Genomic DNA, 18,650 nt, shown 5'->3' on the forward strand with positions numbered 1-18,650 from the left:
TTTTACGAAAATGATTTAAATCAATCCAAACAATCTATTTTAGATGCAATTTTAAAAATAAGGCTGATATACAAGAATTGGCGTCCAGAATCAATCGATTACATTTCTCCTGACACGTTAATTATATTCTCATTAAATTGGGACTTTTTTTTGTGTGTGTGTGTGGGGGGGGGGGGGGGGGGTAATATTTTCACTTTATTCTCTACAAATTAAATATATTCCTTGTAACCCATCCATTTTCCCTCCTCATAAAATTATCACTTGTCTCATATTACAGTACTTTTATGACTTTACTATAGTAAAAAAAATAATAATAATTCTCACAGTATTTCATCTTTTTTTCTTGCTCATTTTCTCACTTTATTGCCTAATATTCGACATATCCCTCTTAATGTAACCATTTTATTTGACCTGATGATTTTGCCTTTTTTCTTCATTGTAATTGTCTTTGTGGCGAGCAGGCAACTTTGAGTTGGTGAGTCTCCTCCTGGAGCGCGGCGCCGACCCCATGATCGGCACCACGTGTCGCAACGGCATCTCGTCGGCACCGCTCGGCGACATGAACTCCTTCAGCCTGGCAGCGGCGCATGGACACAGGTTGGACATGTTTGTTTTTTTTACTTTTTTAGATCACGTGTCTCAACATTCCCAATTGATTCTCAGCGAGAAATTCCATTATTTCTCTTAAAAACAATATTCTTGTAATGTTGTAAATGTATGAATATAAAACATTCGTGCAATGAAAATATTTGCTGGTAAATTCCTTGAAAAATGAATTTGTAATATTCTGAATTTCTTTTCTCTAAGAAGGTATAACTTGTAATATTCTGGATTTGTCCTTATATTTTTTTCCTTTTGAAGAATCTTGTAATATTCTTCTTTTATTCTGTTAAAAAAAATCCTATTTTTGTAATTTTTCGTTAATAAATCAACAATAAATTAATATTTATAAATATATATATATATTCTTCATAAAAATAGTTAATTTTGTGATATTCTGATTTTACTCCAAAGATTTTTGTAATATTCAAAATTTGCTTTCTCATTTACAAATTGTTTAAAAACAAAAACAGACCAAAAAACATTTTTTATATATTCTTGTAAAAAAATTTAACCACATTTTGTAATATATATATATATATATATATATTCTCTAAGAATTTGTTAATATTCTGATTTATTCTTATTAAAATAATTGTATAATATATAGACATATATTTTTATATGGGAATAGATTGTCATAAAATTTCTTTCTTGCAATATTGAGATTTTATTCTCGAAAGAAAATGTAAAAAATCTCTAAAAGATTATTCTGTCTTTATCGTCTCAAAGTTTTGCATATATTCATATTCACACTTGAACCATTTTTTTTTTCATCTTGGAATTCCAACTTTTCCTCTCCACTTTGATTTTCCTCAAATGACAATGTTTGTAGGAACGTGTTCCGGAAGCTCCTGGCCCAGTCGGAGAAGGACAAGGGTGACGTTCTTTCGCTGGAGGAGATGCTGGCCGAGGGTTCGACGTGCACGCAGAAGGCTTCGGCCCCGCAGACCAACGGCGGCGGCGGGACGCTGCCAACAGGAAAGGCCAAGCTGCGCGCCCTGAAAGAGGCCATGTACCATAGCGCCGAGCACGGCCATGTGGACATTACCATCGACATCCGCAGCTTAGGTCAGACTCACTCGCAGCTGTCGTCATGCATGCACGCGCTTGCACGCATACGACACTAACAACATGCAGCGGTGTCTCCAGATATGAGGGACGCCACAATGTTTTTTTTTTGCTTTGACCGAAGAGTGATAATGAACACTTTCTTTTTAGCTTAATACTAACAAACAATGGAAAAGGCTACAGGCAGGCTATATTATGAGCATCAACGGAGGTGCAACACATGCAGACAGACATTATAAAGATGGTTGGAGATACGAGCATGGTCACGGAGTAAACTACACTTGTAAGTCAAGGCACGGCTGTCATGGCATATCATCACTAAGCTGCCGTCACTAAGCCACATTTCACGCACTTCATTCTCCACCTGACATAAGCGACACTCGCGTCCACTTTATTTGAACGTTCTCTCATTCCTTTAGGGAGATTTTAATTCTCGTTATAATAATGACTTTATTGTCATTGAATGTATAATATTTTTTAGAGCTATCAAACGATCATTTTTTTTTTGTATCTGATTAATCACGTCTTAGAATTTTGATTAATCGCTAATCCAAAAAAATTGCTATCAAGCTAAAGGATCATCTACGGTCAAAATTAATGCAATATTTTTTTGGGTGATTAATTAATTAGTTAACGCTTTAACTTTTGACAGCGCTAATATTTTTATTTATTTATTTATTTTATTTTATTTTATATATATTTTTTTTATTTATTGAGTTGTTCTCATCTCACGATTGGAAATCAGAGCTGATCACCTCATTTTTAGCCTACAAGATGGGCTTATTTTATTTTCTTAGTTTGAAATGGTCATAGAGTGACAAAATTAAGCGGAATTTCCAATATTCATTTATTTATTTTAGATTTTAGTTTGTTAATGACAGGATATTTATGGTAAATTTAATGTGTTTTGTTTTTTGTTTTTTTTGCTGCCCAAGTGATATGCCATTAAAAGATTGCATTAGTTAACTTGGCACTCGATGAACCAAAACTGAAATTAACTTTGGATGCGGGCACTATTTTTTTGCCGGTATCTGCAAATACTCAAAATCAACTGACTTGGACTTAAGTGCAAAAGAAATGTGGAACACCAGAGTGAATTTTTGTCAATAAACTGTCTGGTGTGCCATTTCTGTTGGGATGTTAAAGAAGTTGCTATCATTTAAAAAAAACAAAAAAAAACTTTTGGACTCCCCTGTTGTTAATTCCACTCACATTCACTCGCCAATATCATCATGATGGAAACATGGCCGCCCTTGACAGTGCTCCGCTGTGGCGCGTGGACTATGAGCATGTGTTTTGTGATTGTTGCGTTCAGGCGTTCCGTGGACGCTGCACACGTGGCTGGAGTCGCTGCGGACGGGCCTGGCGCAGCAGCGCCGTCCGCTGATCCAGGGTCTGCTCAAGGACTTCAGCTGCATCCGAGAGGACGAGTATACCGAGGAGCTGCTCACGCACGGCCTGCCGCTCATGTTCCGCATCCTCAGAACCTGCAAGGTCCTCTCCTTTGCGTGTCGCTTTAATGCTTTTAACAACAACAAAAAAATCATAATTCTGTCAGGAATAAGTCATATTTTTTTGAGTAATAACTCATGATATTTTTCAAGAATAAACACCAACATAATTTGAGAGAAAAATTCATTATTTTCAGAGAATTTTTTTTACAAGAAAAAGTGTATTGCATTCACTTGGAAAAAAAAGTCCTGTTTTTCTGACTCATTTTTGGGGGGAGCTTTGGTTTTTTTGAGTATTTTTTTGTGTTTTATTGAAAAAAAAAATTCAGTTTTTTTAAGTAATTTTTCCCTGTTTTATAAAATAATTATTTTTCAGTTTTTCTGAATATTTTTTTAAAGGGGTTAGATTAGAGAACAAACCACAATACAGTATACTCATGCATTCCTTTATTTATAGAGCCAGTAAGTAAACATGACCATCTTATTGCATATGGAGGTATGCGGGAAAGTGTCCGCTTCCGCTATTGGCGAGTCTGCAACAAGTCTCTTGGAGTTCAGAGGTAAAAAAAAACCAAAAACAATTAGAATATTTTTTTTTGTTTTTTTGCATTTTTTTTGTTTTCAGTTTTTTAATATTTTTTTTCTGTTTTTTTTTTAAATAATTATTTTCAGTTTTTTTTTGTTGATATTTTTCCCGTTTTTCTGAATATTTTTTAAGCCTGTTTTTCTGAATATTTTTTGACAGAAATAAATATTCAGTAAAACTGAAAAAAGTTTTTTTTTTCTTCAAGTGAATGCAATACGCTTCCGTAAAAAACTCTTCAAGAATTTTTTATTTTTTTCACAGTTTAAGAAACAAAAATTTCCCAATTTCACAAGAATTAAGTCAAGCAAAAGTCCTCATTTTACACCATTAAAAAGTCATAATTGTTCACGAAAAAGGCAATTTCATGAGGGTAAGAAAGTCACAAATTTCGAGAAAAACGCCTACTCTTGGCCCCGATGCAAGCAGACTGTGACGAGCAAACTGAACATTGCATGGCACCCGTCCTTCCTAACCAACTCTTGAATTGTGTGTGTGTGTGTAGAACGAGGTGATCAGCCAGCAGCTGTCCGTCATCTTCACGCAGTGCTACGGTCCGTTCCCCATCCCCAAGCTCACCGAGATCAAGAAGAAGCAGACCTCGCGTTTAGGTGACACCCTCAAAAATGCTTTTATAAAATCCCATAACTTGTTTGCTGTAGCAGACGAATGACTTTAAGATACTTATTTTTAGCTTTCCGTCAAATGTTAAAGCTTTTAAGATGGTGGAAGCTCCCTTTCGATGCGCACTGAATGTCACTGCGCTTTTTTGGAACAAAATTTAATTTATTTCCACCTATTTACCATCATTGTTATTGTTACTGTTCTTAAGTGCACTCAAATTAGATGCAGTTTGAAAAAGCACCCCCCCACACCCCCCAAAAAAAAAGTAATGGCTGTGCTCTAGTACCACCTACTGTGTAACTCTTTGACTACCAAGCAAAAAAAGTCTCATGCCCCCAAAACAAACAAAAAATCTGCCATTTTGCTTTAAAGTGGCCATTTTACCAATCACTTTCCGTTATTATTGCCACCGGAATTTCTTTTTGGAAATGTAGCCCCAAAAGCCAATTTCACTTAGCAGGATGAAATTTGGTAGAGATGTCTACCATAAGTATACCCACAAAAAAGCCTGTTGAACCCATGCCCGAAAACACACACAAAATCTGCCATTTTGCGTTGAAGCGGCGTTTTACCAATTACTTCCAATTATTATTGACACTAGATTTTCTTTTTGAAAATTTTGCCCCCGATACCAGTTTCACTTAGCAAGATGAAATTTGGTAGAGATGTCTATCATAAATAGATCCACAAAAAAGTCTTATCAACCCATGTCTGAAAACATACGGGGAACTGCCATTTTGCTTTGAAGTGGCCATTTTACAGATCAGTCCCAGTTATCGTTGCCATTGGAGTTTCTTTTTGAAAATGTAGCCCCAAAAGCCAGTTTCACTTAGCAAGATGAAATTTGGTACAGATATCTATCATAACTATACCCACAAAAAAGTCTCATGAACCCATGCCCAAAAACTACTATTTTGCCTTAAAGTGGCCATTTTACCAATCACTTTCCGTTATTATTGCAACCGGAATTTCTTTTTGGAAATGTAGCCCCAAAAGTCAATTTCACTTAGCAGGATGAAATTTGGTAGAGATGTCTACCATAAGTATACCCACAAAAAAAGCCTCTTGAACCCATGCCCGAAAACACACACAAAATCTGCCATTTTGCGTTGAAGCGGCGTTTTACCAATCAGTTCCAATTATTATTGACACTAGATTTTCTTTTTGAAAATTTTGCCCCCGATGCCAGTTTCGCCTCCAAAACCCATTTCACTTTGCATTACGGAATTTGGTAGGCGGAACTACAAAAAAAAAAAAAAGTCTCATGAAGCCATACCTAAAAATGCACAGAAAGTCTGACATTTTGCTTTGAAACAGCCATTTTAGATGTCGTTTCTAGGGATGCTTGTTCCCTAGATTTTTTTTTTTTCCGGTTCACCCCAGAAGCCAGTTTCATTTGGCAATGTGAAAATCATGAGTAAACCCACAAAAAAAGTCTCAAGAAGCCATGCCCAAAAACACAGGAAGTCTGCCATTTTGCTTTGAAGCGACCACTTCAGGGTCATGTCAATCATTTCTATGGGTCGTTCAAAGAGAGAGATTTAACCAAATTTGGCTCACATTACAAGACAGATGGTTGAGTATTTTGAGTCTTTTTTTTTTTTTATTGCATGTTGGCGGAGCATGGCAGAAAAGTTTGGTGTCTCACTATAAAGCAGGAAATGGCACAAGGCCAGAAGACATGCACAGTTGTTGAGCCACTGCTCGCAGCTTTAATATTCTAACTGTTGTGTTTTCATAAAGCATCAGGCCAAACTTGGCGAGCCGTGTAATAAAGGTGCACATTAGTTTAATCCGGTGCTGCACTCAGCGTTCAGACAAGATGACTAATGGGACATTTTATGTGGTCGTATCGGCAGACCCGCACTTCCTCAATAACAAGGAGATGTCGGACGTCACCTTCCTGGTGGAGGGGAAGCCCTTTTATGCACACAAAGTTCTGCTTTTCACCGCATCACCCAGGTAACGTTTTTCTTTTCTTTTTTTATCTTCCATTATCATTTGCAAAGGCTTTTAAAAAAATTGATCAAATACTTTCAGGTTTAAGTCGTTGCTGCAAAACCGACCGGCGGCCGAGAACACCTGCATCGAAATAAGCCACGTCAAGTATAACATATTCCATGTAAGACGTACTCCACACCACTAGGGGCAGCGTTGTAACAAAGAAGGCAAATGATTTATTTGTATTTCTATCCAATGTTGCAGTTGGTCATGCAGTATCTTTACTGTGGAGGCACCGAGTTCTTGCACATACGCAACACCGAAGTCATGGAGGTAAGAGGCATTTGTTTAGGTTAGCATATGCTAGCTCGGGAGTTAGCATTTGTTGTAATGGGATGGATGCGTGTCTTGCGCAGCTTCTGTCTGCCTCCAAGTTCTTCCAACTCGAGGCCCTTCAGAGACACTGTGAGATCATCTGCTCCAAGAACATCACCACGGAGACTTGCGTGGACCTCTACAAGCATGCCAAGGTCAGACAGCATCCAAATCAACCTTTGGCCTTTGGGTTAACCCAATTTGCTCGTATGAAAAATCTTTCACTTTAGAATGTTGTAATATTAGGGAGAAATTGTAGATTTGGAAATTGGAAGCTTATCAGATTGAAGTCTAGATTGATTTGGTCAGGGATGTTTATTTTTCAATAAATACATGGTTATGCTACAACTTATTTTTTTAAGACAATATTTTTTCTGAGATATACAAATTTTAATCGTATCAGATTGAGGTCTAAATTTATTTGGTCAGGAATGTCTATTTTTCAAAAAATACATGGTTATGTTACAACTTATTTTTTCAAGAAAATATTTTTTTCTGGGATATGGAAATTGGAATCTTATCGGATTTAAGTCTAAATTGATTTGGTCAGAAATGTCTATTTTGCAATAAATACATGGTGTTCCACCTTATTTTTTTAAGACAATATTTTTGGGGGGATATGGAAATTTTAATCGTATCAGATTGAGGTCTAAATTTATTTGGTCAGGAATGTCTATTTTTCAAAAAATACATGGTTATGTTCCACCTTATTTTTTTAAGACAATATTTTTTCTGGGATATGGAAATTTTAATCGTATCAGATTGAGGTCTAAATTTATTTGGTCAGGAATGTTTATTTTTCAATAAATACATGGTTATGCTACAACTTATTTTTTTAAGACAATATTTTTTCTGAGATATACAAATTTTAATCGTATCAGATTGAGGTCTAAATTTATTTGGTCAGGAATGTTTATTTTTCAATAAATACATGGTTATGTTCCAACTTATTTTTTTAAGACAATATTTTTTCTGAGATATACAAATTTTAATCGTATCAGATTGAGGTCTAAATTTATTTGGTCAGGAATGTCTATTTTTCAAAAAATACATGGTTATGTTACAACTTATTTTTTCAAGAAAATATTTTTTTCTGGGATATGGAAATTGGAATCTTATCGGATTCAAATCTAAATTGATTTAGTCAGAAATGTCTATTTTTCAATAAATACATGGTTATGTTCCACCTTATTTTTTAAGACAATATTTTTTCTGAGATATACAAGTTTTAATCGTATCAGATTGAGGTCTAAATTTATTTGGTCAGGAATGTTTATTTTTCAATAAATACATGGTTATGCTACAACTTATTTTTTTAAGACAATATTTTTTCTGAGGTATACAAATTTTAATCGTATCAGATTGAGGTCTAAATTTATTTGGTAAGTAATGTCTATTTTTCAAAAAATACATGGTTATGTTACAACTTATTTTTTCAAGAAAATATTTTTTTCTGGGATATGGAAATTGGAATCTTATCGGATTTAAGTCTAAATTGATTTGGTCAGAAATGTCTATTTTGCAATAAATACATGGTGTTCCACCTTATTTTTTTAAGACAATATTTTTGGGGGGATATGGAAATTTTAATCGTATCAGATTGAGGTCTAAATTTATTTGGTCAGGAATGTCTATTTTTCAAATACATGGTTATGTTACAACTTATTTTTTCAAGAAAATGTATTTTTCTGGGATATGGAAATTGGAATCTTATCGGATTTAAGTCTAAATTGATTTGGTCAGAAATGTCTATTTTCAATAAGTGCATGGTGTTCCAACTTATTTTTGTAATAATACAACTCAAGAGTTTTTTCAAATAAATATTTTTTTTCTGCGATAAGAAGTTGTAAAGTTGTATAGTTTCAAGAAAAACTTACATTTTTTATATAAGGCAAACCCTAAACTAACTTGTTTACGTAACTTTTTAAACTTTTAAAGTAAGGTTTTATATATATAAATATATATATTTTTCTTTTTAGGGGGGGGGGGGGGGGGGTACCTATAACGAGGTGAAAAAGGACTTCATAAGAATGTATTCTCGTTATATCACTCCTGCCACCCGTGTTTTCTCCCCAAAATACACATTTTGCTTTCATATTCTGAAATCAATTTCTTTGTGTGCCCACCGTGCAGTTCCTGGGCGCCTCGGAGCTGACGCGCTTCATCGAGGGCTTCTTCCTGAAGAACATGGCGCTGCTGGTGGAGCTGGACGCCTTCAAACAGCTTCTGTACGAGCCCCCGGCGCCGGCCCCCTCCTCCCCCGACACCCCCGCCGCCCCCTGCTCGGACATCCTGCACGACCTGGAGCAGACGCTGGCCTCTCGCGTCCACTCCATCCACCTGTCCACCTCCAAAGGCTCGGTGGTGTGACGTGGCTTTTCGGGACCGTGCGAGAGATCACGAGTGATTAGTAGCAAAGCCAGCAAAAGGAACCTTTCAGGCTGAACCTTCTGCATCTGGGACACTGTGTTACCAAAATCCTCCCATCTTGATTTGTATTTTTTTTTGTTGCATGAGGCCCTTTTATGCACAGCCTCCCCATTGAGGAAGTGGAGGGTGCCACTGAAATAATGCAAAGTGTAAATAGAACCAATCATGTCACATGGTCAACTCCGTCGTCTCTGGCTAGTATGTGCGCGTGCGTGTTGCACATTTGTAGCGGACTGCCGTCTTGCTTTTGCGGGAAATTTGAAAGGGATTGAAATGTGATGGGAAAACACAAGACTTTTTGATCAGCAAGTGTACCGAAAAATGAAGTGGTTGCAGATAGGTAAAAAGTTTCACAATTTTTTTTTAATTGTTTTTGTTTTAAATTATTTTGGGCAAAACGTGCAATGTAGAATTTGGAAGGGATCACAAGTACGGCTACAAAAAAAAGTCTCAAGAAACCGTGCCTGAAAAGACAGCAAGTCTGCCATTTTGCTTTGAAGCGGACATTTTAGGTTTCATTTTCATGGATCCTTGTGAACAGTATTGTTTTGAAATGTCAGCTCCTGTAGCTTGAGTTTGACTCACAAAATGTCACAAGAAAGACATGGCCCAAAAACAATTTACTTTGAAGAGGCGATTTCTAGGCCATTTCCAGTTATCTTTGCCACTAGATTTTATTTATTTATTTAAATTCAGCCCCTGAAGCCAGTTTATCTTAGTTTCATGTGAAATTTGGTAGGCTTGTCCCTCAGGAGTTGATCCACAAAACATCTCAAGAGAGATACCAGAGGGGGGGTCCAGTTATATTTGCCTTTGGATCTATTTCAATTTAGCAATGAAAAGACCGTTTTATTTTGCAATATGACATTTAGTAGATTTCTCAGTGTTAAAATGCAACATAAAGAAAAAATGATTTAAACAAGGGATGAAAAAGTAATCAGGAATACTGGAGATTTTGATTGGCAGTGGCTGTAGGATGGAAACTTATTCATTTGTTTATTAAAATTACAAAATATGCAGCGTGACCAGTACAGCAAACAACCAAAAACATAATAGAGCAGTACTGACTAAATAGTTTATTTACTATCGAAACTTAAATGATGTAAATATTTACAGAAATCCTATATTATTTATTTTCTTACATATAGTCCATTAGATTTAAATTTAATCTATTTTGTTGTTATGCATATAAAAAGAATTCTAGAAGAAGCAATATTTCAACAAGAGTGTATATTTCCTGGTACCGTTACAACAGCAGTAGAAAAGAGCCAGCATTGAAGATAAATGACTGAAGTAAAGAGAAGAATGAACTATTTTGAAGTATTTTTTTTTTAAATAGAAAAGCCACCCATTTCTCTTGAATGCTCATGTTTGAAAGGAATTGTCTAAATGTTTTCTAATGATGTCAGCACTTTTTGTGCTAGTGTTACTCTGCACAATCAAACAGTTTAGCAGGAAAACCGCTTTGCCGCATTACAGCTTTGCTCCTGCAGAGGCGCTGGCGAGTCTTTGTAGCTTGAGCCAATTAACTTGTTTGGTCCTCTTTCTTGTACAACGTCGCCCCCTTTTGGTCGGAGGCAATGTGTACCATTTGCAGTTTTAAGGTTTGCTCGCGCCTCTGCTGGTGCCTCGATGCTATTGCTAGAAGTGGTGCTAGCTGCGTCCGTGTGGGCCCGCATGGTTCTTCTCGTTGTTGGCAATGTGCTTTCTTTGTCTCATTTTCATGTCGTTTGTCCCGCTCTTACTTTGCCTGCTGAAATGTTAGGTTGCAGCCTTATTACAAATTTACCCCCCGGCCCCACTAAAATGATAACATTCGATAAAAGTGAAGGGCTGTGACTACGTCCGGAAAATACTCACAACGCTTCACTTTTCGAATTTTGAAGGGGAAAATGAATTTACCACACTCAAAGGGACCTTTTTTTCTTGCCTTGAAAAACATGTATAGTGTACGATGAGTCTAACAGCAGCAAAGAGGAATGTTGAACTCGTGCTACACGTTCCATATTTATGTGGAAAGACAATAAATGACCACATTTTCATCTATATGTTGCATTCTATTATTTTTCTCTGTGTGATGTACACCTATCGGAAACAAATGAACAATATTTCAAAGACACGCATTGCAACATTGACTTTTTAATGCTATGTAGTCTCTCCTTTCTTTCTGACCGGTTTCCTGCCTGCGTTTCTTTCCTTCCAGTTCCTTGCTTGCTTCCACCTCAGTGCCGCTTTCTCCTTTCCCAACATCCTTCCATCCTTGAGAGTAAGACCTATTTTTTTGTATTTTGCACCCTGCCAGTACTGTTTTAGAATTAATTATGGGTTGTTGTTTGTTTTTACTTAATTATTTTTCTTTTTTTTTCGGTACCTTTTAAAAATTAACTTGAAAAATTTGGGGAAATTGGTTTTAGTTGCTGCAATACTCCAAATTGTCTGTAGAGGGACTCTTTTGTTCTTTTCACCGCATATAGCTCAAGCGAAGAAGAAGCCGTCTTTGCTTTCTTTTTTTTTCTTCCTTAGCAAGTGGCTAGAAAGTTTGCTAATGTAGCGCATCGTGGGGCGTTCGTTCCCATGCAAATTCTGGATTATAAATCCAATTAGTAACGTAATAATACTAAGGGACAGCTGACTGAAGACGACAGAAATCCTCAAAGAAGGACGACGCCTGCGCAGTCGGGAGAGGGAAATCGAGCCGCCTTTTCCCTCCCCGCCAACTGGCACCGCAGGGCCGGACGAACGTCGAGTCACAATCGAACCCCTAACTTATCTTCTTCGCGTTTTCAAAGACCTCCGTGGAAACATGGACACTTTACACCGCACCGACAACGGTAAAGCAAACATAAATGATAAATGTATCACTCTTGGCGAGTTTTCTAGGTTTTCTTTTACCGTGTGTGCGTCCGATTCGTAACATGGCGTAGCCCGCTGTGAGATGGCGCTGGTTACGCGCAGAGAGCTAATGTTTACGCTCACTTATCAGGAAGAAGCTCAGCGACGGCTCGTTTTGCTGTAAATCATCTCACAGTGTTTTGAAATTTCTTTGAACGCAGCCTGGCTGAACTAGAGAAAATCCAGCAACCATATCTATTATTTTAGCCACTAATGCTAATTTTCTTGCGTTCTGGGGCTTCACCTGAAACGATATTTACTTTCATAACTTGCATCAACATTAAAGGCACAACACAAATCTTGCGCAGTATTAAAGTAAAGCCCCGGGGTTACACACAAACGACGAGTTTTGTCACGGTAAAGCAGCAAATCGCGTCACAGTTTCACCCAACTTTTGACGCACAAAAGTGACGTCTGTCCATGTAGATTAAAATTACGACACGTTTTATGTGTCCCTGAAGGCAGCAACGGTAATGGCTTACTGTTTACTTCTTTGACTTAATAACAATAAAAACTTTGTGGTTAAAATTTTAGCTTCCTGCTTTACAAGACTCTACACTGTTCATAGGTTGAATGTTTGTTTGTCTGTATGTGTCTTGTGATTGGCGAACAGTCCACAACACAAATATAACCCAAATTAAGACAAGCGGTATAGCAACTGGATGGATGGTGATAACAAAATGTTTCTATGGTTTATGTCCAGATGCTCCCCTCCTACTGCCGTCCCTGCGCCTCTTCATCCCACCTCTGCGCCTGGTGTCAGCCGCCATGTGGCAGGTGGTGCAGCGTGGCGATGTGCGGGATTACGGCACGGTGGAAGAGTTTGTCAGCACTGTCACAGATATTTTACCAGAGCTCTTGAACGCCGACCAGAAGGCGCAACTGCTGCTGGGTCTCCGGGCACGGGTAGGGTACAGGACGGATGAAATTTGACCTTTGTTTGTGGGCGGCTAATAAAGGGGTAGGAAATCCTGGTCCTCAAAAACTACTGTCACGCCTGTTTTCGATCTCTCCCTCCTCCAACACAGCTGACTCAAATGATCAGCACATTAGCAAGCTTTGTAGAAGCCTGATACTGATCCTGTTCATCGAATCAGGTGTGTTGGTGGAGGGAGACATGGAAAACAGGCAAGACAGTGGCTCTCGAAGACCAGTTTCCTACCCCTGGTCTAACTCAAGCGGTGCTTGAGTGACATGACGTGTGTTGCAGGTGGTTTTGGAATTGTGTCGATCTGAGGTGAACCCAGAGAGGGAACCCATTGAGATGCATTTAAGCCGAATCAAGGGCCTCATATCAACATGGGCAGCTCAGGTTGGCATCTTAAATGGAGAATCAATGAGCATCTTTTATTATTTTTCCACGTAAACCACTCACGCTTGTCTTTCAGCCGTGCTTTGCTGAGGTCGAGTTTCCCGAATCCACATTTGCGAATCAGATCGAGCTGCTCCTGAAAGATCCAGAAGAGAGGAACAAGTTCTTTCAGGTTTTTGGGGATTGTTGTCAAAATGTAGGGCAGAGAATGACATTTTTGCGGTCGTGATTTTCAAACAATTCATCCCTTTCAAGGATGTGTTTCCCGCCACCTTTGGACCGGAGTACGACAGTGCTCTGCAGGTGCTCATGCTGGACTTCTTATCGAGGTTGGAGAAGGTTTTGCCAGTGCCGGACCTCCAGCAGGTAAAAGAACCACAGCGAAATAAGCATTTAATACAAGTGTACGCAGATATTTTCAAATGAATGTCGTACATGTCAAAGAATGCTAAGCTTCAGAAAACAGGTGAGCTGTGATTGGTTGTTGAGACCTCAGCAACATTGATGTCATCGTCAGTTGACAGCAAGTGGCAAAATGGCCGCCCCCTGAGATGGATTAAAATAGCTGGATTTTGCGTCATAACTCATTCCACGAATGTAATATTAATCAGAATGTCATGTTTAGACTAGGGAGGTCACACGTGACTTATTATCTTATAAATTACTTGATTGACTCCAGTTAGTGGTGCCTCATGCGAAAGAAACTTTTCTGCTCCTCAATTGATCAAAACTCAAAACTAGAACAATAATCAGGGGTGCGCATAAGAATTTTGGCGGGGTTCTCAAATGAGCACCACTCGTGGTGGTTGTTTGATGGTCCAGCCATAAGTCATATTGTAGCGTTTGTGAAATGATCAGGCCAAGCGGCCAACTAAACACTCTTTCATGCCAATTTGCAACAGTTACTGTCGGCTGTAACCACGGCAGAACGCAAAAAAAAAAAAAGGTGTGTTGCCTTCATGGACCATGGGAAACTACATAACCTGCGACCCACCCGCAAGGCTTGCTACAATATTGTGATCTTTATTTATAAAAGGTGCTTTTTATCTAGCTGCTATTGGCAGTTAAAAAAAAAAAAAAAACTTTATACCAGCAAAGTTGTGTACACTTTAAAACATTTGCTATTTTATTAGACCACTTGAAAACAGAATTGTGACTTTTGCTACATCATAATTTATATTTTTTTTACAAAAAGGTATTTATTACCGTGTTCAGTTTCACAAACTAATAAATGTTGAGCTCACCTGTTTTTCTGAAACTTTGAGACCGGAGTCGACAGCAAGTGGCAAAATGGCCGCCCCCTCAGATGGATAAAAACGGCTGGCTTTTGATGCTTAACTCATATTGCACTTACGCAATATTAACCAGAATACCACATTTAGTCTAGTGGGGATGCATAGAACATAGTCCCCAAAAAATGCATGCAACGTTGTGAGATGAACAGTGGGGGGGTTACTGTAATTAATTTGTTTTAATTGGTTTATTATATTATACAGTGGGGTTATTGTGTGTCCTATTCAGACCGCCGCCATGTTGAGCGCCGCCCCGGAGGCCCTCGATGAGTGTGTCCACTCGGTTCCGGACCTGCCTCACTTGAAGGCGGCACTCTTACATCACACTGCGCTCAGACATTTTGATTTAACAGGTGAGGCACCTCAAAAAAAAAAAAAGTTTTAATAAATATGTTTTTGACGCTTGTGTTTGTCCTCCTTCTGACTAGACGACTCTCAGAACATCCTGTCCTCCTTCGGGAACTGCATCCTGTCCTCGCTGGCCCTCCCGCAGCTGGAGAAGGTGGTCATCGACGCCGAGCACATGCAGCTGCAGCCGCCCGCCGAGCAGATGGCGGGATGCGTCACCGTGCAGGTGGAGGGCCAGACGGTCACGCTCTTGGACTACATACATATTGAACAGACACCTGGCTTGATGGAACCCGCCCCTCAAGATGAAGAAGGAGTCGAGGAGGCCGAGGAAGCGGACGATGACGACGACTCGTTGAAACCGGCGGCGTTCCAACCGCTCAAGCAAAGCAAGCGTTTGCAGCTGAAGAGGAAAGCGGCAGAAGCCGAGAAGGACGACGACGACGACGAGTCGGCCAAGCATCAGAGGAAGAAGCACCCGACCAACAAGACGTGCCCGGTGTGCGGCAAGAGCTTCCTGCGCGCCGCCGCAATGAGGCGGCACCACGAGACGCACTCCGAGAACCGCGAGCTCAAGTACAAATGCGACCACTGCGACAAGCGCTTCCGCGACCAATACGACATGAAGCGCCACAACATGCGCGTCCACGAGCGGGACGATGACGTCGACGACGAGGCGGCGGCGGAGCCCGAAGCTCCAGAGATGGCAGACAACAAAAACTGCGCCCTCTGCGGGAAATTCTTTGCGCGGCAAGTAGACATGGACCGCCACATGACGTCGCACTCCGAGGACCGGCCGCACAAGTGCTCCTTCTGCGAGAAGAGATTCAAGACCCGCTACGTCCTCAAGCGACACCAGAAGGAGTTCTGCAAGAGTCAAGAGCTCAAGAGGCCTGAGGACAAACGGCACGAAGAGCAGAACCTCGACCCGCAGCCGGCCACGCCCATCAACGGCAAAGTCTGCCCCATCTGCAGCCGCACGCTGCCGTACAGCGCCGACATGGACAAGCACCTGCGCTCGCACACGGAAGAGCGCCCGTTCATCTGCGTCAGCTGCGACAAGGGCTTCAAATACCGCGACACGCTCAAGAAGCACCAGATCATCCACGGCCACGAGGGCGTCCGCGAGGAGGCCAGCAAGAGCGTGGAGCAGATCCTGGCCGAGGCCGAGAAGAACCCGGAGGACGCCGGCGACGCCCCCGAGCTGCCCGCGCAGCCGGCGACCCCTCAAAGGGCGTGCGGCAAAACCCTGAAATCCTGCCCGGTGTGCGCGCGCTCCTTCGACAACATCAAGACGCTGAACCGCCACGTCCAGAGCCACACGGAGGAGCGGCCCTTCCACTGCGTGCACTGCAAGAAGCGCTTCAAGCACCTGCACGGCCTCAAGCGCCACCAGATCTACGCCATCTGCCACAAGAAGACGGCGCGCTGCTCCTGGAAGAAGGAGGCCAAGGCCGGGCCCAGCCACGCCGACGGCCAGCCGCTGCAGATCCCCGTGTGGTGCTCCAACTGCGGCAAGCACTTCGAGTTCCTGTCGGCGCTGAAGGAGCACCAGGAGAACGTGTGCAAGGCCGACCTGCACGACGTCATGACGTGTGGCGCCTGCGGCAAGGAGTTCAAGAGCATCACCATGCTCAAGGTGAGAGGCCGTCTTTAGCATTTGCTTTGAGATTCTCTTTTTAGATCCCTTACTGCCATTTTTATTCTTTTTTTTATTTTATTTTATTTTAAAACTGCCATTTTTATTCTTTTTTTTAAAAAAAATTATTTTATTTTAAAACTGCCATTTTTATTCTTTTTTTATTTTATTTTATTTTAAAACTGCCATTTTTATTCTTTATTTTATTTTATTTTATTTTAAAACTGCCATTTTTATTCTTTTTTTAAAAAAATTTTTTATTTTATTTTAAAACTGCCATTTTTATTCTTTTTTTTTAAAAAAAATTATTTTAAAACTGCCATTTTTATTCTTTTTTTTAAAAAAATATTTTATTTTAAAACTGCCATTTTTATTCTATGGATTTACTGTACTGGGACCAAGTTATGGTGTAAGTAGCCAAAGTCTGTGAGTAAGCTTTAAAATGGTAGCAAAGTTGTTTTTCTGTGGAATGGTCTGAATGAAGCTCCTCCCCTCAGTGCAATGTAGTTGCTTTAGCACCAAGCTGCCAGCAGATGGTGCCAAAGCAATGTTTTTTATATTGGATACGGTTTTAGCCTCAGCACAAAATTGGTGAGATTTAAGTGAATAACAAGCGGTAACATCCATTTCCTCCCCAACAATTCATTCCAGGGCTTGATCTCTAATTCTGTCAGGTGCAAGGTGGCCATTGGGAATTACGGCCGGTCCATTTTCGAGCTCTAACGATCAAGGCAATGAATATTTTCCCGCGCCCAATTTTGTTCCCCGTCCAGTCTTTTTTTGTTTATTTCGACAAGTAATCAATTATCAACTATTTTAATTCAAATTTTTTTGGGATTGACTTTACCATTTTGGGTCGACTCAATGAAACGTCTGCCTCTCTCGGAAGGTGCATCAGAGGATCCACGACCCGCTGTACTGCAAGGAGTGCGGCAAGATCCTGGGCAGCGAGGCGGCGTTCGAGAGGCACCAGCTGATGCACCGGCCCATGGCGTGCACCATGTGCGACAAGAGCTTCACGCTGCTGCGCCGCCTGCGCGAGCACTACAAGAAGCAGCACGCCTTCACCGGGCCCTACCCGTGCTCGCAGTGCGACAAGAGCTTCTCGCAGCTCTCCTACCTGGCCGTCCACCAGCGCATCCACAAGGGCGAGTTCCCCTTCGCCTGCGACGCCTGCCCCGAACGCTTCCGCTCCTCCAACTGCCTGACGGTGCACCAGCGCAAGCACACCGGCGAGCGGCCCTTCCTGTGCTGGCAGTGCGGCAAGTGCTACCGCTCGGCGTCGGAGCTCACCGTGCACATGGGCACGCACTCGGAGGAGCGGCCGTGGTCGTGCGCGCAGTGCCCGGCGGCCTACCGCACCAAGCAGCAGCTCACCAACCACGTGGAGCAGGTGCACATCGGCGTGCGCTACCCGTGCGCCATCTGCGGCAAGCAGTTCATGAAGGAGACGTCGCTCAAGCGCCACGAGCTCATCCACACGGGCGAGCGGCCGCACCAGTGCACCGTGTGCGGCAAGACCTTCCTCACCGCCAACGAGCTGCGGCTGCACAACCGCTACCACACGGGCGAGCGGCCGTACAAGTGCGACGTGTGCGGCAAGGCCTTCATCCAGTCGGGCTACCTCAAGTCGCACGTGCGCATCCACACGGGCGAGAAGCCCTTCAAGTGCGACGTGTGCCAAAAGGCCTTCCGGCTGTCCTACCACATGAAGAAGCACCGGCGCACGCACGCCACCAAGGCTGGCAAGGTCAAGACCTACCCCTGCGACCGCTGCGACCTGTCCTTCCTGCAGAGGAAGGCGCTGTGGGAGCACGCCACCACCCACCGCATCAAGTTGGAGCCCACGTTCACGGAAGTCAGGATAGAGTTCCAGTAACCAAAGACGGACCAGCTGCCGGTCACTTAAAAAAATAATAATAATAGTCACACATGCATTGAGTTCTTGCTTCATTTCTTTTTCAAGATGATTTAAATAAACAAAACAAAAGCAGGATGCACAGTACTGCACTCTCGTTTTTATTGATTTTTTTTGGTCTATTCAGATTTCACTTTCTAGGTAAAAAAAAATCTATTTATTTATGGCTCAAAA

The 18,650-nt window shown here is 41.1% G+C and overlaps 2 protein-coding genes across 4 annotated transcripts in view; both read left to right on the forward strand.

The window, feature by feature from the left end:
- Positions 1–11,121, forward strand: part of LOC144034474 (ankyrin repeat- and BTB/POZ domain-containing protein 3-A-like) — a 63,563-nt gene extending 52,442 nt beyond the window's left edge. For all 3 annotated transcript variants that reach the window (XM_077543235.1, XM_077543237.1, XM_077543236.1), the window contains 9 exons: positions 462–597; positions 1,436–1,671; positions 2,987–3,165; positions 4,211–4,316; positions 6,189–6,291; positions 6,370–6,451; positions 6,535–6,603; positions 6,687–6,800; positions 8,779–11,121. In XM_077543235.1, coding sequence (XP_077399361.1) covers positions 462–597; positions 1,436–1,671; positions 2,987–3,165; positions 4,211–4,316; positions 6,189–6,291; positions 6,370–6,451; positions 6,535–6,603; positions 6,687–6,800; positions 8,779–9,015 — 1,262 coding nt within the window. In that variant the 3' untranslated portion in view covers positions 9,016–11,121. The remainder of the gene's footprint in view (positions 1–461; positions 598–1,435; positions 1,672–2,986; positions 3,166–4,210; positions 4,317–6,188; positions 6,292–6,369; positions 6,452–6,534; positions 6,604–6,686; positions 6,801–8,778) is intronic.
- A 440-nt stretch (positions 11,122–11,561) lies between these two features.
- On the forward strand, positions 11,562–18,563 carry LOC144034473 (uncharacterized). Its single transcript, XM_077543234.1, has 8 exons — positions 11,562–11,906; positions 12,671–12,873; positions 13,178–13,279; positions 13,356–13,451; positions 13,535–13,645; positions 14,801–14,924; positions 15,000–16,558; positions 17,448–18,563. Exons 1-8 carry the CDS (start codon positions 11,879–11,881, stop codon positions 18,435–18,437), a joined length of 3,213 nt encoding a protein of 1,070 aa, XP_077399360.1. The 5' UTR covers positions 11,562–11,878; the 3' UTR covers positions 18,438–18,563.
- The last annotated feature ends 87 nt before the right edge of the window (positions 18,564–18,650 follow it).

Source organism: Vanacampus margaritifer, chromosome 15 (genome assembly GCF_051991255.1).
Source record: "Vanacampus margaritifer isolate UIUO_Vmar chromosome 15, RoL_Vmar_1.0, whole genome shotgun sequence".
NCBI classification, from domain to species: domain Eukaryota; kingdom Metazoa; phylum Chordata; class Actinopteri; order Syngnathiformes; family Syngnathidae; genus Vanacampus; species Vanacampus margaritifer.

Coding starts and splice junctions, on each gene's coding strand:
- LOC144034473 (XM_077543234.1), top strand. CDS start 11,879: ATGGACACTTTACACCGCACCGACAACG. Junction 13,646..14,800: donor CAGTGCCGGACCTCCAGCAG/GTAAAAGAACCA, acceptor TGTCCTATTCAG/ACCGCCGCCATGTTGAGCGC. Junction 16,559..17,447: donor AGAGCATCACCATGCTCAAG/GTGAGAGGCCGT, acceptor CTCTCTCGGAAG/GTGCATCAGAGGATCCACGA.